Source organism: Dermacentor andersoni, chromosome 10, assembly GCF_023375885.2.
Source record: "Dermacentor andersoni chromosome 10, qqDerAnde1_hic_scaffold, whole genome shotgun sequence".
NCBI lineage: Eukaryota > Metazoa > Arthropoda > Arachnida > Ixodida > Ixodidae > Dermacentor > Dermacentor andersoni.
The window spans coordinates 40,979,603-41,002,967 of record NC_092823.1 but is presented as its reverse complement, the minus strand read 5'-3'; the positions used below and the strand labels follow the sequence as shown (position 1 = coordinate 41,002,967).

At 44.4% G+C, this 23,365-nt stretch overlaps 1 protein-coding gene across 2 annotated transcripts in view; it reads left to right on the top strand.

Moving 5' to 3' along the window:
* LOC126519180 (venom metalloproteinase antarease-like TtrivMP_A) overlaps positions 1-16,782 on the top strand; it is a 73,481-nt gene extending 56,699 nt beyond the window's left edge. For both annotated transcript variants that reach the window (XM_050168799.3, XM_055065318.2), the window contains 5 exons: positions 3,465-3,573; positions 3,828-3,971; positions 7,682-7,835; positions 16,043-16,156; positions 16,653-16,782. In XM_050168799.3, coding sequence (XP_050024756.1) covers positions 3,465-3,573; positions 3,828-3,971; positions 7,682-7,835; positions 16,043-16,156; positions 16,653-16,703 — 572 coding nt within the window. In that variant the 3' untranslated portion in view covers positions 16,704-16,782. The remainder of the gene's footprint in view (positions 1-3,464; positions 3,574-3,827; positions 3,972-7,681; positions 7,836-16,042; positions 16,157-16,652) is intronic.
* The last annotated feature ends 6,583 nt before the right edge of the window (positions 16,783-23,365 follow it).

Here is a 23,365-nt window from a genome sequence, read left to right as displayed (position 1 = left end):
GGTATACTGTCGTGATTACGACATTCCTGATCAGTTCCTGCAAGTTGCTAAACGGCCACAACGACTACATCCGTGGGGCGAATTCATGCAGTTATGTGGCTGGGCATTGATACCTTTAAAGAAAATCAGACCCCGCACGAACAGATTATACAAGAATTCGCGCTCTTCAAGACAAATATAAAAATTACATGAAATATTACACTGATGGCTCTAAAACAAAAGAATACGTGGACGTGGGGGCCGTGACAAAAAAATGGGAAAGAAGTATTCGTTTGCCTCAGCATGCCTCTGTCTACACAGCTGAAGTCTATGCAAAATGGACTGTGGTTAAAGAGATCATCGCTGAAAAATACGAAAACACAATCATATACACTGATTCATTGAGCGCGTTGAATGCTCCTCACATGAAATCCGAATGTGAACCCCTGATAGGGGATATTTTAAACATGGCAACATTAAACGAATACGGCAGGTCAATTATGTTTTGCCGGGTACCCAGCCATGTTAGTATACCGGGTAATGAAGCAGTGAATAGGTGTGCATCAATGGCAGCTAGCGCACAAATACATAACAAGCACAACTCTTCCATATAAGGATAGTATCACTGCGATTCGGGAGGCCTTGGTGTCAAAATGGCAACAAGAATGGGACCATTGTATAAGCAACAAGCTACATCTTACTAAACCCGTAATAGGTGAGTGGAAATGGTGCACTCACCAGCAGTGGTTCTATGAGGTGATCCTGTGTCGACGTTGGATTGGACACACACGTCTAACACACAACTTTCTCCTGCGGAAAGAAAACCCCCCGACTTGCGAAAAATGCAATGAACCTCTTACAGTAATACACATACATATAACATGTCCAAGCTTGGAAACACAGCGACGGAAGATCTTACACAACCTACATAATTTACACTTACCTTTACACCCTGCCCTATGACTGGCACATGACCCGCTAGTGCCATTTACTAACCTGTTCCACTTTTTAGAGACAACTGGTTATTTACACGAACTATAATGCAATGCAGGTTTACCTGCTCTAACGTTGCGTTTCCTTTTGCCTTGTGACTGACGCAGCATGACCTTAGTCACCTTTGTGCCGTTAAGCCCAAATTAACTAACTAATAAATAATAAATAATAATTAATAACTAATAAAGCAACAGATTACACAAATAAGAGACGTTGCCTTAAATAATTCTCGAGGTCACGTGTCAATACAAGTGACGTCACAACGGAAACACATGTACTAGCACGTGTACGTCAACCCTCCGGATTTGAGCACGGCGGCAGCGAGGAGAAAGGCAAATGGCGTTCGCGTTGGCATGTCAAATGTTTCCGCGGCCCGTTGAGATGTAATACTTAGGAGACACGATCGTTAGCCCGCATTGTATGCGCAGCGATTATCAGCTCAAATTGGCATGACCTTGCCAGCGGCCTTTAATGTGGTGTAATTTTACTAGCACGGCTCTTTGCGTACATCACAGTGACGTCTGTGCGATGTCATTACAGACCCTACAAGCCGTGTTGAAGATTTTATGGGTGCCAGATGATTTTGGCGGATATCCGCATGCATCGTCAACGTTAGTTGGACCCGCGTATAGTTTGCCCTTATTCACGAATGTTCCCCTACAAATAATACACCAGAAATTAGTTTTTTTTATGCTCAGTTTCGGTACTGAGTACGAAGTCTCTGGCTAAATGTTTTGGACCAGCACTGAATGGCCGGCAGTGAGCGGCTCTTATTTGTTTAGAGCAGGTAGACTGGACGAGGAAGAAGTAGTTTGGTGAGGGACTTGCTGTTTACTTTGCATGTTCTAAAATAACAATACAAAAAAAAAAATCAAGGTCTGAACAGAAAGACCGATGCCAGATATTCGGCTCCAGTGAGGTCGCAGATTTCCCGTAAAGCAGAAGAAATATACGGCGGCGGTCACATGCGACGGGGCCTGTACTTAAAAATGGGAAACGGAGTCTTGGAGGGTTCGGGTAAAGCCCACTTCCCGTTTCCTGCCTCGATCGAATTCCTCACATATTGCAGAAAGAGTTTCCAAAAATATTCCTAATTTCTTTATATATATATATATATATATATATATATATATATAGATACATACACTTGTGCTTCACAGTTTTGTGCATTATAAGAAAGATAAGCATTTTTTTCGGGTATTTAGATGTGCCGTTATTGAGGCATTAGAACACCGGCCGAGAAGTTTCAGTGCGGCGCTAAACCCTGACTAAATTGTGGAAGTTTTCCAGCCACATAAGTTCTTGTATCTTGCTAGGTTCAGCCTCTGGTTGAGTTATTATGCAGTCTAGCCCGTTAATGAAAAACGGGTTACAGGCCCATGCAAATGCTGTCGAAATACACGTCGTCTTGACAAATCATTGCGGGCAGCATTGCCACCTGGGTTTGGCTCTTGCTGTTTTTCTGCATTACCAAGTTTCCTACTCGGGGCAAAAGGAGCTTTGTGCCGTTTGGGAAGCGTAATGTACTAATATTGCTTAATTTAACATTCTTTTCTTAAATGTTCCTCACAATGTAAAAATCGCCCTCCTAAAATCAAATTAAGTAAACGAAATTATTTGTAATAAGCAACACCTTCAGAATATTGCGCTAGAAATGCGTCACTTCCACTGAGCCTACCACCATGGAAAAGGACAGCATAAATCTTTGCGTCGAGATAGAACCAATACAACGAATAAGCTCCTATGGAGTCGACCCTTATTGGAACGGGGAGAAAGTAAAACGAAGGCGTTTCAGACGAGAGAACAGCTACTGGCGAAATTACCTCAAAATGTTCTACGGAGAATGAGGGGGGGAGGGTGCGAAGTCTGCTCGAATATAAACTGCATTATGATAGAGAAGTGAGCGATTTGGCATGCGTTCATCATGTAGCTTGTGGACCGCTCACAAATGGACGAAGAACGAAGTAACCACCAGCCATGCGCTTCGAGAGCAGGTAGCAGCAGGAGAGCGGCCGTAATCTGTATTACGTTCACAAGAAGGGATCAGCCGGCCGCACCATTCAGTTGCTGCCGTACCCTTCCAGTATCGCCAAAAGGGTGAAGCACCGACAGCGATAGGACGCTTTAGCGTTGGGCCTGGGTGGACTTGGTGGACTTTGATTTCTTGCGTGGTGTTGAACTGTACGCTGGTGTGACCATTAGCACGATGGAGAGCACCAGGCAACTTCTGCGGAACACAAGGAACAGCACCTTAGCAGGGCTGCCACGCATCTCACAACGCTGGCGTAATGAATAGGTTCAGGCATCTCGGAACACTCAGGACATCTCAGACCAGTGCATGCACTCCGTAAGCAGGCAGGAACGCCGGTGTGTTTTTAGTGCCGTGCGCACAACGCCCATGCTAGTCTCCAACTTGAATATTGCTAAGTCCAAGTTAAAATTAGAAAGGGCAGTTTTTGGCACGATTTTTATTACTGCTTTCGTTTCTGTAGGACTCGCAGCTCTGGGCGCTGTTTGCACACAGTATGCTGCGGGCGAAGGAGAAGACACTGCAAGGACATACAGCGGAACCCACACGATGGCTCATGAACTGGCACACATGTAAGTGAACCTAAATTGAAAATCTTTTTGTTTCAGTTCGACGGAAAATATGGAGCGTATTCAACTACGTTGTAGTGTTTTGACAGTCTTACCGCATGCAGCTACTCGATTTCCGGTTATAATTTTTTTGGCTGATTATCGATATAGTCAGAGTTTCGTTCGTCGCACCAATTTTTAAAAATCAATGAATAGCATCTGTTCTGACCAGAAGAAAGATTACTAGTAACAAATGCATATGTCGATTTATCGTGCAGAATTGGAGCACCACATGACGACGGGAGGTACAACGATCCAGAATGCGCGTGGTCCCAGGGATACCTGATGAGCTACGTGGACGGCGGAGTGAAAAGATATCGACTTTCTCGGTGCAGTGAGGACCAGATACGGGCCCATGTCAAGTAAGCTTTGGCACAGTATTTGGCTTGAGCATTATAATAATTTTTGAAGTAGGCGATATGGTAACAGGTAAGTGGCATCTTTCATAATGACGTATTTTGAAGCCACTGTCTGTCCTCCTTCGCGCAAATCTGTGAATCTGCCTTGCAATTATTTTCCGTGCTTGCAAAGTACCATATAATAATTTATAAAAATTCAGAGTAAAGAACGCATCTAAATTTATTTTCGATTTCTTGGCCAGCTCTGTGTAGAAAATAAATATGCTGTGTTTTTAACGTGGTTTCCTTCGACTACCTATACAGTTGCCAGGCACTGTAATCTTTCATCTGCTAATGGGGAGTACTGTACTGTGTATTCATACATTTTCTTCAGGTATTTTGATTAACTTCATTGTAGATGAGTTGATATATATAGATATATATATCAAGAGTATAAACGTTCGGGCAGGTCCACGTACCAAAAAATATATCGTCGTTTTTGCCGGGGACAGGTCTTCTTGAAGAGTGCTTTTAGAGGAGCACGGCAGCTCTATTACACACTTCGTGTAGAAAGTTGCTTCAGTATGCTGCCGTCAGTCTGCAAAGAAGAAGTTGTGGATGAAAATCGCCGCCCAAGCACTCCGTACATATGGTTAACCAGCAAAACTGAAACCTTCGTCCCCAGTGTTTATTACTGGGTTTATCCCGAAAGTTCACTAAATGACGGCTTATTAGGCTGCCGGATCCTCGGTGCGCAGTTGCTGCTTGCACTCGGCTGCATGAGCCTATTCTTGTGCCCGGGCTGCAGCATCGGCATGGCGTAGACGAGCTCGTTCCCGGTTCTGCTCGCGGCATTGCTGATCGAAAGCTGCCTGCTGCTCAGGAGTACGTATGACGCGTGGCCTACTCATTTCGGAGCCCGAGAGAAACTGCTGCGCGCGCGCTCTGTAGCGACGGAGATCAACGGCGTCCCTACTGGAGCAGCTAATCCAACAGCACCTAGATAGACGAGGCTTTCTCCCTACAATCCATGACGTCATATTACCTGGTCCTGCTACCATTGAATCTAATGGGGATGCTCGCGAGCAGGCAAGAGGGACTTTGAGGTCACCGCTTTCATCATACCAGCCTTCTCATGGAAAGTTTGGGCGATCTAGCGTGACGTCATGGATAGGAGTAAACGTGCCTTTTGCTATCTAGATCGTGTTGGCTAATCGCGCGCCTCTCTTTCTCTCTTTCTTTTTGCGCATGCGCATGGAGTTGCGCCGGAGTAGTTTTCAGCGTACAGGCGACCGACAGAGGGACCGACGGACGGACTGACAAGTCGGCTAGCCATGTACAGCTTCGCTTTATAAGAAGCAAAAGAAAAGTGTGGGAATACACAGTGCAGTACAATTTGCCCGTGAGCCAAGGTGCCAACGTGAGGCCCTGCCTAACACACGCAAAGGAAACGCATGATGAAGTGGTGTTCACTCACCAAGTCAAGGTTAAAATAACAGAGACGTTTAGGGACCCGTACAGGTTCCTTGATCACACTCGTCATTGAGTGAGATCAAGGAACGCGTACGGGTCCGAAACGTCTCTGTGTCATTTTAAGCTTGACTTGGTCAATGACCGCAATTTCTTCATCATCAGAGTGGGATCAAGGAACCAATACGGGTCCCGAAACACCCCTGTGTTATTTTAACCTTGACTTGGTAAGTGACCGCGATTTCTTCATCATCATGTTACCTGATCAGACGAACTTTCGTCGAACTGGTGACTACAAAGGAAATGCATTTCCGCGAAATCTAGTTACGTGGGCACAGGATACATGCTGCATGTGTGATAACATAATAATAGGCGTCCAAGTTTTCAAGCAGAATGCTTTTGCAAAGTTGCGATCTTCCACGAATGTGTACAAAATACAACATAGCGTTGTTGCATCATTTCGCAACTAGTTATGAAGAATTAGAAGCAAACACCGTCATCACCATTTCTCAGATGACTGCTAACAGAGAGGTAATATATGCGTACACAAAAGACACAAAGGAATTTATTAAACAATCACGAAATACATATTTCCAAGAAAAGTACTTTTTTTTTCAAAAGCACCATTCTTCCATCGAGTGAATAAAGAAAGGAGGAAGAGGGATCACAGCCTGCCACCATACAAGAAATGGGAGGAAGAACCCAGCAGCAGGGGAAATGGGAGTCAAAGCTTAGCCTAAAGGTTGCTGGTGGTTAATCGTTTCCTGGTAGATCCTTGGGTGTCTTCATGGGTACTGGGCGTCGGCGCAATTATTAGTGCACGTTCTACCATTTCCTGCATTAGGACGGAAACTGCTGGCCACAGGTTAGGCTTAACGTGGTACACGAATAATAGGAAAATGGGGGTTTTGGAATCGGAGCACTACAAGGGCCAGATTTCTGGTAACGGGCCAGTGAAAAGCAGAAAAATGAAAGATTGGTAAATATATAATGAAACCATAAGAATATCAAAAAGAAAGATTAATTAATCTACGCATGCATCGTATACATGAAGTGATGCACAGAAAAATGGTATATTTTTCCTCTCTTACGCCATTTGCTGACTCATAATGGACTATTCAGAGATTGATCTGAGTGTGTCATTGATTTCATTGATGCACTCCGAACCCGCATTAAATTTAAAAATGACGTATGACTCACAAGCTTTACTGCCGAGTAGGTTTTGCAATACAGACTGTCCAATGGGGAACCTAATCACCTCAAAAAGGTTCCCACGTGTGTAATATGCATTGAGAGCGGGATCATAGTGTTGGATTTTGCGCCCGCTTTTTGACTACTATATTTTTTTTGAAAAAAAAGGTCTCTGTCTCTTAAATGCATAGATGACATTATAACGGGCCTATTCAGAGTAGCCTAGTTTTTCATGAGGTTGCATTCATTTGCAGACAGGCTTTCTATCGTGGTTTACTGCAGGGCAATCACCCGCTTCAAGTCTTGAAATTCATATTAGAAAAAGTTAATATGTATCTATTGGTCGCTGCCACTATACAAATATTAGGAAGGTTCAGGAATAACTTGATTCTTATTGTGGGTTTCTATTATTAGGTTCTAGTGTGTTCAGAGAACGGAGTTTATTTTAGTTGTCGAAGACAAAGACTCTATGCCGAGATTAGTAGTCTGTGCATCTGAGCGAGCAGGTTTCGTGCTATATAGAACCGTGCAACGTTCTTGTTTTCTTTTGTGGCACGAGCATCGAGTGACTCTTTTGTTTCTTGCGCAGCACTTACTGGTTCACCTACTGAGACTAGCGAGGACGAAATTCAAAATAAATCACAGAAATAGAAAAAAAGTTGTACAGTAGAAAGTTCATGGGTTTCATTATTGATTTAATTGCTTGTCAGAAAAATATGCCACAAGACATACCTGAAACCAACAATGCTGTGAAAATGCGTTTTGATGCCTCACAATCACATGTATCTGCTCTCTAAACTGCCACGTTCTCCGGATACCAGTAGTTACCCGGACCCTCTGGAGGACGCTGCACCACGGCGCTGGTCTGTAACAAGATCTGCCTTAGCATTAGCAATTTATGCTGGTATCACATTACTGTTGAACATGCATGTTATCTCAAATATGTGTTTCTTTTAAGAGGCTTCTATAGAGATTTGCATCATGCTTCAGCGAACCAGGGCCGCTACAAGTGACGTGCACTGTGTTTCCCCTAATGAACTAATTGTGATAATCATTTACGCTTTTTGTCGCAGGAAGCTAGGACCCGAATGTATAGAGGTCAAGGCGAGCCAAAACTACCAGAAAGACCACAGGAAGTTCCCTGGACAAACAATGCGCGACCAGTTCTATTGCAGGACAATCTTGAAACACACCAAAGGAAGCCGAAACAGGGTGGTAGTGAAAAAGGTGAGCTACTGAAATACACGGATATTTTTCTTTCACAAAGAAATTATTAAACACATTAATAAAGAATTAACAAAACGTGTTGCTGGGCTAGTTGGTTGAAGCTGTGCTCATTTATTATTATTAAGGAGGTCATTGTTCCTCTGGTCAAATGTTTAGGGGAGTTTTCTAAACCAGACTCATAATTTTTAAAAGATCTATAACAGCGCATTTTCTTTCCTCCTCCTCCTCACGCTCCGCAACCCTCTTGCTATGCACTGGTGCTTTCTTTTTCGCATGCCAGAGATTAGCTCAGCTTCTTTGGGACCAATAAGCGTTCTGCTAGCTGTAACTTTCACACACTCATCTTTCAACGCTTGCTAGACCTTGAAGGCTTAAGAGGCTTGTCAAGGGTTCTCTTTGAAGGTTTGTCCCTCACAGGGTGACGAAGAGCTCTTTCCTGCAATGAACTCCTATTTGCAATGCAAGTTCTATTTTTGTTCTTTCTTTCTTTCTTTTTCGCTCGGTCAAATGGGATCGCTCGCTAAAACCTCATGTAACGAATTTGTTTTATACTAGCATTGTTCTTTTTTATTTTTTCGGCATCATAATACCAACGCACCTTTGGTATTGATGCGTAGTTATTACTCTAGTACTCAGCAGTAATTGGAATGGCTGATAGTGCTGCGTGTGATATTTTCGGAGGCGAGCAGAACATTGACCACTTATTGTACCATTGTCATTGATTTCAAGCACAAAGACAATTTTTGTCCAACACATTGAGGAAATTAGATGATCGTCCTCTGAATGAACAGACAGTACTAGAGCACCGTCCCGACCGATCATCGGCTCAGAAGGCAGTGAAGGCCCTTTTGTGCTTTCTCAGAAGGTCTGGTTTGCGAGAGCGGCTTTAACTCAAGCACTGTCCATGTGCGTCTCTATACCTTCTCTCTCCATTCTCTCTTCCCCTTCTATCTCTTCCCCTTCTTTCTTCCCCCAGCATAGGGTAGCCAACCAGGCACTGAACTGGTTAACATACCCGCCTTCTTCCTCTATTTCCCTCTACTCTATAAAGCTTTCATGCATTCTTTTGGCGTGGAACATCCTTCGCTGGTCAAATGGTATCGCTTGCTAAAACCGGATGTGACGAATTTGTGTCAAATTTGGGTGAGCGAGGCGAACCGCCATACTTTCCTTCCCTACTAGTTTGATGCGCTGTTCAAGCTTGTTGAAAATGCCTATATTTTACCTAGCCACGTTCACTGTTGTCTGCTTACGTGCTTAGGTGCGGTTCGAAACCACCATGTTAGCACCACTTGGAAATAGTGCTACACAAGGCTGCCTACCGCGTCAAGTCGCACTCCATCAGCTTTTCGCTGCTTTCTAGCATAAATTAATCATAGCTTTGTCCTCCCAGTCCACCTAATTCAGGGCCGATGGCTGCGCCCTCGATGTAGCGCATGACGTGTTCTAGTAACCATTTATTGCAAGGCTGTCTCCCTGCGCGTAATGTACAAGGCATGCTTGACGGATGACACCCTCTAGGTCACAGACACGTTTGGCGTAGCTAATTAAGAGACATAACATTCCTGATACGATGGCGACTGCGACTGGGGCAGCTAGACGCGCCAGTAAGCAGATGCACGTGCCCTCGTGCGTATGTGGCATGTGGTTTTCGGTTGAGCGAGGCGAACCGCACCCCCATCATTCCTTTCCCTACTCGTTTTAGGTGCTGTTCAAGCATGATGAAATTGTGTGGCCTGCTTACGTGCTTACGTGCGGTTCCGAACCGCGATATGTATACATATATCATATATCCCCGCACCTATCTAAAGCTGTCTATCGAGGATAACTTAGGTCACCTTGTAGACATGTAGGATTGTCTGGGCTGGTGTTCGGCGCCGTTAGGTGGCGTCGCCGCCTGCAAGGTTATCTCACTGAGATCTCTTGGTTGCCCGGTAGCTACAGTCTGAAGTTCAAATTTTCGGGCCTTTTTTAAATGTTCCAATAGAAGAGTTCCATTTATTGCCGAGTGAATGAGATGGGGGCTTGATACACCACATCGGGCCTCTAATCTGAAAGTCGAAAGCTCAAATCCTCCTCGATTACAATAAATGGAGGCTAGAAGCTGCGCCTGACACCAGGGAAAAAATTCCAAGAGCCAGTAGAGCTATACTAGTTCAGGTGCAACCAAATTAAGACGGCTCATCAAGCTTCAACAACAACATCTAACCAGAAGAGAAATTGGCCTCCCTGGTGCATATTCCGCCACGACCTCCCTAATGACTCCTACAATTGACCCATGGCCCTCAGTTCCCAGCAGCTGCGGAGCGCCTGACGAAGGACTCCATTGGAAACTGAATTCGGAAGCGCTCAACGCTCGAACACTCTCTAGTGAAGCTAGCTTAGCAACACTCGCTGAGGAACTAGCAGGCACTGTGTGGTATAATATTGCCCTTAGCGAGGTTAGAAAAATTGGTGAGCCTTATGCAGTGCTGACGAACGGCCACGTCCTCTGCTAAAGAGGACTCCAAGATAAGAAGCAATGTGAGGTAGGACTCATAATCCATAAGGACATAGTGGGCAACAAGTACAAGCTTACGCCCCTACCTCCAGTCACGATGATGAAGAATGGAATGGTTTTATGAAGATGTTGAATTACCAATGACAAATGTACAAACTGAGTATATTCTTTTCACGGGCGACTTCAATGCAAGATTGCGGTAACAGAAGGCTTGTGAATAAGCCATTGGCTACTACTGCATTGATTCTAGAAACACTAGAGGAGAGACATTGGTAGAACTGGATTTCGCGGAAAAGAATAAGATCCGAATAATGAAAACTTTCTTGAGGCAATGTAGCAACAGGAAGTGGTCCTGGAAAAGCCCTAATGGAGGATCAAGAGATGAAATATATTTCACACTTCATGCCAATCCCAGCGTAGTTCAGGGTGTAGACGTGTTATTTATGGGAAAGAGCAGCGATCATAGGTTAGTAAGATTTACGATTGACCTCAATATGAAGAGAGAAAGATGACATTAGACAAGAAGAAACAGGCCAACACAACTGGAGTGGAAGTTCAGGTAAGAAAGTAACCAGCAGGCAAGCTCTTCCACCTAACGAAGGACCTAAAGAAAGAAACGACAATAAGGGAAAGTATCCAACTCAATAGATTAGACAGAATTCGCGGAACTCTTAATCTGATCAACAAGAAGAAAGTAAAGGATATTCAAAATTATAATGTGAAAAAGACTGAGGAAGCCGCAAAGATTGTAAGCAGCATGAAATCAATGGGAAGGAAATTTGGCATAGGACAAGTCATGATGTATGCACTGAAAGATACGCAAGGTAATATCATCAGCTATTTTTGAGATACAGTAACAGCAGCTGCGGAATTCTATACTGACCTGTACAATACCCCAGAACAGCCAAACTACCTTCATTCGAAGTAGTAGTGAACAAGGTACAGAGGCTCCTTGTATAACTTGCGATGAAATTAGAGGGACTTTGCAATACATGATTTGGCGAAAGTGGCAAGAGAAAACGGAATAACAACCTATTTAACCAAAGGTTGAGAGGATATCGTGCTTGGAATGTATGCGACCTTTTAAACGAAATGTCTCGCGACTTCAAAGATTCCAGAAAAGTGACAGACTGCCAAGGTTATACTCATGCACAAAAAGGGAGACGTTAAAGAATTTAAAAATAATAGTCTCATTAGTTTACGTTCAACTTTGTATCAAATATTCACCAAGATAATTTCCAATCGAATAAGGGCAACACCTAACTTTTGTGAATGAAGGGAACAGACTGGCTTCCGGAAGGGAGCCTGTACAATGAATCACATCCATGTAATCAATCAGGTAATTGAGAAATCCGGAGAGTACAACCAGCCTGTCTAATTGGCTTTAATAGATTACGAAAAGGCATTTTATTCTTTAGAGATATCAATAGTCACAGAGGCATTACGTAATGAAGGACTACAGGAGGCATAGATGAATATCCTAGACAATATCTAGAAAGATTCCACAGCTATCTTGGTTCTCCATAAGAAAAATAGAAAAATATCCGCAAAGAAAGGGACCAGACAGGGGGACTCAATCCCTCCAATGCTATTCACTGCAAGCTTGGAAGAAGTATTCAAGCTATTAAAGTGGGAAGGTTAGGAGTGAGGATCAGCGGCGAATATCTCACCAACATTCGATTTGCAGATGACATTGTCCTGTTCAGCAGTACTGAACATGAATTGCAAGAAATTACTAAGGACCTTAACAGAGAAGGTGTTTGAGTGGGGTTGAATATTAATTTGCACATGACAAAGATAATACTCAATAGCCTGGCAAGGGAACAAGGGTTCAAGTTTCCCAGTCAGCCTCTAGAATCTGTGAAAAAGTACGTTTACCTAGGCCCAATTATTCGCAGGGTACCCTGATCATCGGAAGAAAATTTACAGAAGAATAAAAATGATTGGAGTGCATGCGGCAGACATTACCAGATCCTGACTCGAAGCTTACTGCTACCATTAAAAAGGAAGGTGCAGAACCAATGCATTCTAACGGGGCTGACATGTAGGGCAGGAACTTCGAGACTTGTAAAGAACCTTGAGAACAAGTTAAGGACCACGCAAAGAGTGATGGGACGAAAAAAGCTTGGCATAACGTTAAAAGATAGAAAGAGAGCGGTTTGAATCAGAGAGCAAACGGGTATAGCCGATATTCTAATTGACATTAGGAGAAGAAGTGGAGCTGGGCAGGTCACGTATTGCGCACGTTAGATAACCAGTGGACCATCAGAGTTACAGAATGGGTGCCAAGAGAAGGGAAGCGCAGTCGAGGACGGCAGATAACCAGGTAGGGGGATGAAATTAGGAAATTTGTTGGTGCAAGTTGGAATCAGTTGGCGCAGGACCGGGGTAATTGGAAAGCGGATTGAGAGGCCTTCGTCATGCAGTGTACACACAACAGACTGATGATGATGATGATGATGTACATAGATCACGTGAACAGAGGGAACCATTGTCGAGCCACGCATGACGCGATCACAGCAAACTTTACGCGCTTCATCGGCGTTAAGAGCCGCATAGCTCATGTAGCGCTTCGAGCGGGAATGGTGGCGTATGAGAGCGCACCTAACCACAGTTACATACTCAATCAAACTCGCCCGTATTCTCATCAGGACTTACGTGGCCAAGAAGTGTAGAATGTTTTTCAGAGATTCCGTGCCCGCTTGAATATTGCGCACCCGGGTTCGACAAGTTGGGTCCAGAAGTTCAGGGAAAAGATTCGGAAAGCAATGATGCCAGTTCACAGCCCCCATCTTTGACTATGGTGGACCGACTGCGAATAGGGAACGAGTAAGTTTCCTAAATGAAACTATAAGACATCACCCCACCTAATTATAACATATTAACGTTAAGAATGGAAGCTCTCTACTGCGTGAATAACTGTAACTTCTGTGTTTGGCTACGCAGTTTCTGCACCCTAGTGCACGTACACCCTCTGCAGCACGCACAACACGTTTCAAGTGCACCACTTCGGTTGCGTCCATGCTACACCTTGCCTAATTTTTTACGTACTGCACTTGGTCAATGAGGCATGAGCTGAGAGTATCCGAAACGACGACAAGGCTGTTGCTACACGTGATACACCCAGTGCTGGCAGTATCTACGATACACGTATTTTTGATGCTATCTTAGATGCCACTGGGTGTCTTCTATCTGTATGATGATACGTCTGGCAACACGAGTATCAGTATTTGTATTTCTGATACACAAAAAATGCACCCAGTATCTTCAGATAAAAAATTCTGCTATCGCAACATCACCGGGCGAAACTATACACGTTGGATGAACTCCACTTCTCAAGCTTATACTCCTGACGCTAAGCCACCTGAATAAAACTAAAGGCAGCGACGTTCTTATATCTATCCGCCAGAGCCCCCCAGTGAAGGCAGGTGATCAAGTCTGCATTTCCCTATTGGCGAAGCAGTCTCGTGGTGGCGCTCGCACCTTCTCGACAAAAACAAGCGCCCGAACGTCTGTGCGCAGACGAACTATTTTTCTTATTTTTTGTTTTGTTTTAGTTGCGCCGATGGCATAACACTTGCTCGTAGCCACCGTACTGCGCTCCGTTCGCCAATGCCTGCAGCGTCTTTCGTGCAAATTCTGATGCCTTTATAGTGTCGTTATCGAAGTTTCCCTTGCGTAATGCTTTGTTACGAATTGTGAAGAATGCAAGAATTAGGATGCGTTGCGTCTAATCCCTTTCACACATCAGCAATTTGAAGCGTCTGGTGGATATAGGTTTGACTGCTGTGAACCAAAGTGTAGATGGCGCTATTTCTGGGAGACGTGTACACAAAGCGGCTATTTTGGGTGCGATATTACTTCTCGCAAGCAGTCGCAATTTGCTAGTCTATTGACTTACGATACAAGTAGAAAGTGTCGCATTGAATACAATAATTGCGGTAGTATCGTGCATCTGCGTCTCAAATACTTGTTACGTATCATGTTACAATTTCAAAGCATCTTTGCCAAGCTCTGGATACACAGGAGTGGAAAAACCTGGACTTTGGCAATTAGCACTTAGGGAACCACTTAGTGAGAACTAAGGCTCGCAGGAGACAGTGCATAAGTAGCAATATGCGATAAAGCAAACTTGCACAACACGATTGTTTCCATCACTTGAGGCAAGCGACTAACGAGAGAAGCGGCGCTGAGCGCATCAAAATAGTAGTCGGTTGGGGTGATCGGTCGAAGATGCTTGCAACGTGGTTGCTCCATGTTGGTAGAGGCGAGGTGGACCTCGAGAACGGGAACCTTGAGGATGGCACGCCATCGTAAAATGGAGTACGCAAGCTCGTGCCACCCCACCGCTTACTTTCTGCAAACGAACGCAGGCGTCTACAGGTCTTGGCGTGGAGCGCCGTGGTCTCGCGAAGTATCGCAGTCTTGTTGTGTAGCTCAAACCGTGGCATGCGCGCGAAACTCATCCTCACTACCGCCCCCTCCCGTCCTTAATCAGCACCGAGTTGGTGCTACTGCAGCCGTAGTCTTGTTTCACGGCCGTCTGTCAGCACTGCCTACGTGAAGGCGTCCAAGTGAAGACGATGTAGGCGCGCTTAGAATCGTGCGTGCGTTCTGGATATTGCGTGTGGTTGTAAATAGTCGTTGTAAATGTATTTCAACTCTTTGCTTTCCCGTTACAGTATGAACCCCGATTTTTATATGAGATACAGTGTCTGCGTTGTCTGCGACGCGGTTTCTTAGATCGCACCTTTTTTTAATCGCCTGTGGCAAAGGCACAATTCTAATCCTTGAGCTGGAGAACTAAAAGAATTGAACATTACTTCTAAGAGAAACTGGAATTTGCAATCAAGTAAAAACTATATTTCACGAATTAGGCTTTTACTAATTTCTTTAATGCAAATATTGTAATTTACAAATTGCGGCTGAAAGTTTGAGAGGAATATCGCCATCCAACATATTCTGAGAATGTAACTGGTGTCGAGAGGTGCGCCGTCAAACTTGCGATAACTATCGAATGTTGTTCCACTTACGTTTTAGCAGAACATCGTTTTATGCAAATAACCATACGAGTAACTGGCCCACTAATGTACTTCTTCACCCGCATTATGAATATAAAGGGTGGTGTTTTCCGAGAATCCATTCCAAGTGGAACGCCTCGCGAACTCTCAAGCTACACTTCGTAAATTCCAATATTTGTCGCAAAATGAATACTAATTACGGTCGTCATGTTTTATAATGACTGGACCTTGAATTTTCGTTTCTCGCGCATCTGTGCGCCAGTATTCCAGGCCAACAAATATAATTGTTGCACGTGTCCCAGGTGATTTTTGAAATTCCTGTATGGTATGCACAGTAATGCACCCCGTATGAACACATGTTTCGCGCAACATTAAATAGGCCTAGAATATACGTCTCACGTCGTATAAAAGTTACGTTTTGCGGCAGCTATCTTCCTGGCGTTTTCCATTATGACTAACTGGGGACATTGAAGAACGTTTCATTCCCTATTGTTGATGCTCAATTTCTCCATTAAACTGCTCAGAATTTCTTGCAGGCGCATTTGTAGAGAACGTGAAGGAAGCTTGGACTGGCGCCACTTTGATGCGTAATGGCAGGCATTAAAATCGCTTTGCATCATTGATAACTTTCTCAGATATCACAATGTCGATAAGTTCTCGTAATGTAACGTTTCGTATGCTTTCAGGATCCACAGCTTAGCAAGATATGCAAAATGGATTGTTGCAGTATGGTTCATGGCTATACCAACTGCCGTAGAGTAAATGTGCCTGCTGGCATGGCATGTGATCGAGGAGGAAAGGTATGTCATCTCTGGCGAGTTCTTTTTGAAGCATGCATTGCAGCATGTTACTGTGGTAAAAAATAAATTGCTGTAAAGATAACAGACGTGTTTATTATGTTAATTAATCAGGACGTGTAACTGGCATACATGTCCGATGGGAAACATGAGGGGATAATAATATAATTTGTCAGGTTTGCAGCTACGAAAACAAAACTTACGTGACCCCTTATCTAAGGGGACTTGGGGAACGAGAAATAAGGACGTGCTACACGCGAAATATATTTCCAGATGTAGTATATAACAAGGAATAGCAATTTGCGGCAAATATTCTTGAAACATGTTTTTTTTAGTGAAGACCCGTCATTAAAGTGTAATAATCCATCCACGACCCCTGTTCTGGTATTGCAAATAAATATACTAATGTTTTTGAATTGCATACAGACTATAGACAAAGAACCTTTCGCATCCAGTGGTGTAATCAGGCTTCGCCATATTTCATTTTTCCCTCTTTCAGACGTGCAAAAGAGGTGTCTGCGGATTCCACACTTGGGAACAGTTCAAGTGAATTTACGTCTTCCTAATGTAACCATGGGCTAGCACAAATTAAGTAAAATTCTCTCAAGGAATAAAACTCTTGCAACAAATTTGCCCGATTTTGCACTTAACCAAGTTCGCGTAACCAACTTTCCATGTATTCGAGCACGTGGGAGCCGCTGGCCACCCTGAAAAATTGGGAGCTATATATATGAAATGCGTTCTACCTGCCATGTGTACAGCAAAAAAGGGAGAAAATGCCTAGAAGGACATGAAACATTACTGATGAATTGCGCGTATGCAAGCCATGTTGTCAATTATTTTTTTTATTTTTTCAGAACAAGCGGGCTATTAACAGTTCTGAGTGAGTTAACTCTATTTCGTATGTCACTCTCAATTCATAATTGACTCTCTCCATCCAGAATAACGCACGCGACTGGATCCGTTATTAGGTCCACATTACTACCAGGATAGCTATAGGGGCTTGGTGGTACGGAATATCTTATTTTCTTGTAGCGCAAGCCGAACAAGGACAACAGATGTCAGATGTGTGTCAGATGTGCCTTTCTGTTGTACTTGTTCAGCTTGCACTGCAACAAAACAAGATCCACATTACTAGGAATGCTTTCATGACGATATGTCTAAGTGGAATACAATAGCATACAGTTTCTCATTTTCAAACTAAGCGAAATGGAAATGTTACGTAGAGTCCTCTTGATTCAATGGAGGCTTATTACATACTTGAATGCAAGCATGCATTTCCATTGACAACTTGATGTGCGATCAACTCAGTAGCTTGAAAACGAGGAAGAACTGCTTCCCGCTTTCTCGTGTAACATGACAATTATAGCGTAATAACAAGAGAACAGTGCGTTGTCAGATGGTGTGTTAATGCGATTAGCATTCTTTGGTTAGTTACGATTTATTTCGAGCCTGTCTATTTACCTACCTGCCTGGACAGCTTCAGAGTCCTTTGCTCACTACAGCTCCCAGCACATAGCAGTAAAAGGTTTCTTGACTTGCAAAATATTGTGAGGGCAATAAATTATAATTGCTATTGTGACAGCAGAAAGGTTTCTAGCAATTTCTTTGACGTTGTCCGTCCCGTCGGTCTGTCTGGCCTGTGCCATCTGCTCGCCCGTTAAGTTTTGGTTACGACGAGTGTTTTCATCGACGACAGCACACTACTATTATTTCTTTTGTCGTTATGCTGCATCGCTAACTTTAGGTTTGCCATTGCCACTGCGTAAAGAAGAACGGGAGCTTTTACACAGTCGACGGGGCGTCTGCATCAACGGTTGTTTGGTGTGTTGCGACACCAAGTACTCGAGAACATCAGGGTTGGACCCTCCCGCGTTCAACCGTGCGGGGCTTAGCCCTGTCCGGGGAATCCTCGTGTTTGAGCCCATGCTGAGTGTTTGGACATGTAAGGCCCCTCGGCGGACGCAACACACGTCTTTGTACTCGGCTTCACATAGACGGCACCCGCCGGATTGACCCGTCCGGCGGAAACGGGCCTTTTCGTGCCCCTTTCTCCCTACAACCTTCGTCTTTCTCTTATTTTCCATCTTTCCTGTCTTCTCCTGGCTTCCCCTTACTTGAAATATTTCCATGGAGCAACGGTTAGCCTTGCGCGAGTGGCCAACCTATATTATGTCATATTCGGCTATAGCGGTAACATATAGCTGGCGCTTGTAGGACCTGTGTCACCGGTCTTGCAGCGTCCCCTTATAGGGCTACACGTTGGGTGGCTGGCGTTACTGCCAAAAAATACACTCACCTATGCCTAGTTCCTTCCCCTCACTACCTGATCACTCCCTGAAGAGGCGGTGCGCCGATGAAGTCCGAGTTTTTTTGGTTCTCAAAAGGAATATTTCCCCCATTTCCATGTCATTCACTCTGAAAAACTACACAAATCAGTGCGAACAATCTCACCATTCCTCATGAAAAACCACCTAACCTTGTGTCCTTTGGAGATGCCCAAGTAACAGTAACCTCGCACCCCGCTATGAATACCACCTGTGGCGTAGTCGCATATGATTATCTGTCGGAGCTGATTGAAGCTAATCCCCTAGAGGGCTTCAGTGAGCAGAAATTCATCAACGTTTAACGAATTAAGATGAGGCGTGACAACAAGAAAATCCAGACCAAGCACCCGATAGTTACTGTCGGCTCAAGTGTTCCGGCTGCGCCCATCGAGGCCGGGTACATCATGGTTCGTGTTAGGCCATACGTTCCACATTCCCTTCGACGTTTCAAATGCCAGCGTATCCACAACACTTCACAGAGCTGCCGAGGCCACTAAACTTGAGCCATGAGCAATGCTCCTAAGCACAGCTCTGAATATTCTGAAAACTCTCGCCATTGTGCAAATAGTGATGGGGAGCCCCCTGCATACTTGCAGTCATGCCCACCCTCGAAAAAAGAAAAGGAAATAGTAACAATTAAAGTAGTAAAGAAAAATATAAGTTTCAAGAACGCACGCAGGCGGCTGTCCTACCTGCCAAAGAACACCTTTGCCGATGTGACGCGTCAGGGGGCAGCGACGCAACGGCTTCCGGCGGCTGTCCGGCCCCTACGCAGTGAGCCAGCAGTAACGCCATCTGCCGCCCCCTCTCCGGCACTTGCAGCTAGCGCTGCTCCACCACTGTAGCAGAAGGGGCCAGCGACCTCCGAGCAGGTGGCCTCAAAGGTCTCGTCCGACGTGTCAAGGTCTTCACGTCAAACGCAGCGCTCGCAAGATCGCATGTCCAGCGTGTCGCCGCAAGAGGCGATGGACACAACGACGCAACATATGGCGCCGCCATCGCCTAAGGTGCGGCGAGATTCTCGCGTTCACTCCGAAAAAGACAAACCTCGCGTCATGGCACCTGGAAAAGACCCGTGAGCTAATCTTCATCTCTTAAACACACAGCACAAAGCACATTCATCGTAATGGAGACACAAATAATACAAAGGAATGTTAGAGGACTTCTTTATAACGCCGAAGATTTTAGAGGACTTCTACACAAATATAATCCAAAGTTGCTGTATGTTCAGGTGAGACACCTTATATGTACACAAGCGAACTTTCTCCGGCAATATGTTATTTTCCAGAAAGACTGAGATGACGCAGCGGCGTCGTCCGGTGGAGTGATAGTAGCGACCGACAAGTCTGTAGCTTGTCAACCCATGGCCCTCCAGACGCCCACTGAGGCAGTGGTAGCTCGTACAATTCTTTTCAGTAAACTGGTAACCATGTGCTCCATTTATAGAGCCCTGAATCAACACCTCAAAGAAACTGAGTTTTTTTTACCTAATTGATCAGCTTCCCGAGCGTTATGCGCTCATGGGGGATTTCAACGCTCACAACACGATGTGGAGAGACTCACGATGCTACGCGAGAGGTCTATTCATAGAAAACTTATTATTAAACACCGGTAAATGCCTCTTCAATAATAACGAACCGACTTATAATATGTTTCACCAATCTTTTTCTTTTATACACCTATCGATTGGCTTGGCGGCACGTATCTCTTACTTAGAGTGGAGCGTTATTAAAAATACTTACGGAAGTGACCCCTTTCCTCTGATTTTAAACTTAATGCAACAACATGAATGTCTTTCACATACGCCTTGGTGGACGCTAGCTTCCGCCGACTGGGAGCATTTCAAGCAATCAATTAACTTACCTATCACGACATTATATCACCGATTTTAGTATTGACGATGCCGTAGCGTATTTTACCGCTTTTATCGTCGAGGCAGCAAATAAGTTCATTCCAAAATCGAGTGGGAGCTCATCCAAAAGACGAGTTCCGTCGGGGAATGATGAGTCAAGAAGGCGCGGAAAAAACAAAATAAAGCATGTGGCGTACTTCGCCGATCCCCAAGTACAGAAAATTTGACAAAATTTTAAAACACTGAATCACAGGGAAGGCGAACATCACGGCGAACTAAGAGGGCAAGCAGGGAGAGGTTTCTGTTCGGCATTAATTCATATCCACAGGAGCCACCTGTATGGAATGGGCTATGGAAGCTTAAGGGACAAATTCATGTATTTCCCCTGGTTGATAAGGAAAGAAACAAGTCGAAACACCAAGCCGACGCTCTGAGTGAACACTTCGAGCATGTGTCTAGCCCCACTCACTATTCGGACAACTTTGTGAAATATAAAGCAATAGGAGAACTTATCCCACTGAATCGGAAATGTAAATCAAGCTACGCGCAAATCAAGCCACTGACACTTTTCAATGCTAACTTTGCTGCTGGGTATCTCCCATCTAAATGGAAAAAGCTATTGTGATCACAGTTTTAAATGGCGGTAAACATACTTAATTGCTGACCAGCTACCCTCCTATAGTGCTTACGAGCTGCCTTTGTAAGGTTTTTGAGAAAATGATCAATAACCGTCTGGTACATTTTCTAGACAAACTTCTTGACGCATTTCAATGTGGCTTAATGGAAAGCTGGTTTAGAACCTACCATCTCGTGCGCATCTAAGCAAACATCCAATATGCATTTGTGCACAAGCAGTAGTCCTTGTACATATTGCTCGATGTTGGCAAACGCGTACGACACGACATGGCGGTAGGGTATATTACGAGACCTGTCGCACATGGGCATTCGAGGAAATATGCTTAACTATATCGAAAGCTACCTGTCCAACAGTGCTTTCCGAGTCAGAATCGGCAATGTATTGTCCCATCCATTTACACACTGGTTTTCCTTAAGGAGGTTTGCTCAGCTGCATGCTCTTCATTGTTACGATGACCTCGCTCTGTGCATTGCTACCTCCAGCAATTATCGATTGTGTCTATGTAGATGAGGTACAATTAAGCTTCAAATCTTGTGGCCTCGCAGTTTGTGAACGACAGGTACAGCGAGGCCTAAACAATGTGGGCCGAAGAAAACGGATTTCAGCTTAACCCCCAGAAAAGTTCCTGTGTTCATTTCACAAGAAGGTAAGTAGTAGTTACAGATCCCAGTACTGAAGTGTCTGGGCAACGAATACCCGTAAACCAGGAGGACAAGTTTTTAGGCATCGTGCTTGAGGCGAAATTGACCTCCATTTCACATATCAAATATCTCAAGGCAGAATGCCTAAAGACAATGAACTTATTGGAAATTATATCTCATAAAACATGGGGAAGTGACAGGAAGTTTTTATTAAACCTCTACAGGAGCCTTGTTCTATCATGTTGAGATTACGGTTCCGTGGAATTTCACTCTTACGCACCCAGCGCGCTGAAGGCGCTAGATCCCGTCCACCATCTGGGTGTCCGCCTCGCCACAAGTACCTTGAGAACAAGCCCTATTGAGATTCTATAGGTTGAATTCAGCGAATGGTCTTTTGACTTACAAAGAACATACAGTAGTTTCACATGCTACCTCAAAGTACAGCATAACCCTGGACATCTCGCACACATGCGTTAACGGTGTGACATGTGCTAGACTATTCCGTAATCGACCCTCAGTGCGAGTGCCTTTTTCAATGCGGGTCAGAAAAATCAGTGATGAAATGCATGTACGTATCCTCGCACATTGCCTAATGATGCCAGTAAAGCTGTTTCCGCCGTGGCAATTGCAAATCGTTGAATGCGACACATTATATGTAGGTGTTACAAAACACGCTCCCGATGCGCACATACACATGCACTATCGAGAACTCCAGTCGAAGTACACTTGTCCATAGTTTTGCACAGACGCGTCGAAGTCATAAGCCGGCGTCTCTTACGCGGCTGTTGGACCGGTGCTTTCGGAATCTGTCCTTTTACATCCTGAAACCAGTATCTTTACGCCAGAGGCGTACGCAATACTATCGGCTATTAAAACTGCAAGAAAACAAAACTCCCCAAGGGACTCGCAGATTACTTTAGTGGCGTCAGAGCTTTAGAATCGTTACGAAAACAGAAGAATCCGGTAATAAGTGATCATTATTCACTGCTCGGCAGTACGTATGCATATAACCAACAGGTTGTAATATGTTGGGTGCGTGGGCACAGTTGTATAGAGGTTAACGAGTTCGCAGATAGACTGGCAACGTCCACAGCAGCAAAAACTAGAAATCCGTCCATCCGCGTTCCTACCACTGACTTGATGTCATTTCTATGCAAAAAGTCAGGACATATTGGAAACACTTGTGGGATGAGCAAACATTGAATGAGCTCCATGTACGTAAGCCATATCTAGGGAACTGGCCATCATTAACAAAGTCACGACAATTTGAAGTTATGTTCAGCAGCCTCAGAATAGTACATGCATATGGTGCACATTCACACATTTTAAGTGGTGCTGAACCTCGCCCCTGTGACAGGTGTGGCAAAAGGCTGACTGTACTCCGCGACTTCCTGGAGCACGTCTTCATTGTAGGGAAATGGCTATCATTAACAAAGTTGACAAGGAAATTTATTCACCCGTAGGGACGCTTACAACTGCGGTATGAACGTAAAGTACAATATAAGGTATAGCACATGTAATACATCATACTTGACGTAAAGAAAACAGATTAGCAAATGAAAAGTCACGACAATTTGAAGTTCTTTTCAGCCGCCTCAGAATAGGGCATGCATATGGTATACATTCCCACCTTTTAACTGGTGCTGAACCTGACCACTGTAGCAGGTGTGACAAAAACCTGACCATAATCCACGTCGTCCTGGAGTGCTGGGAAGCAGAAGCAGAATGGAGAAGGAACTTCCCTTTGGCATGCAA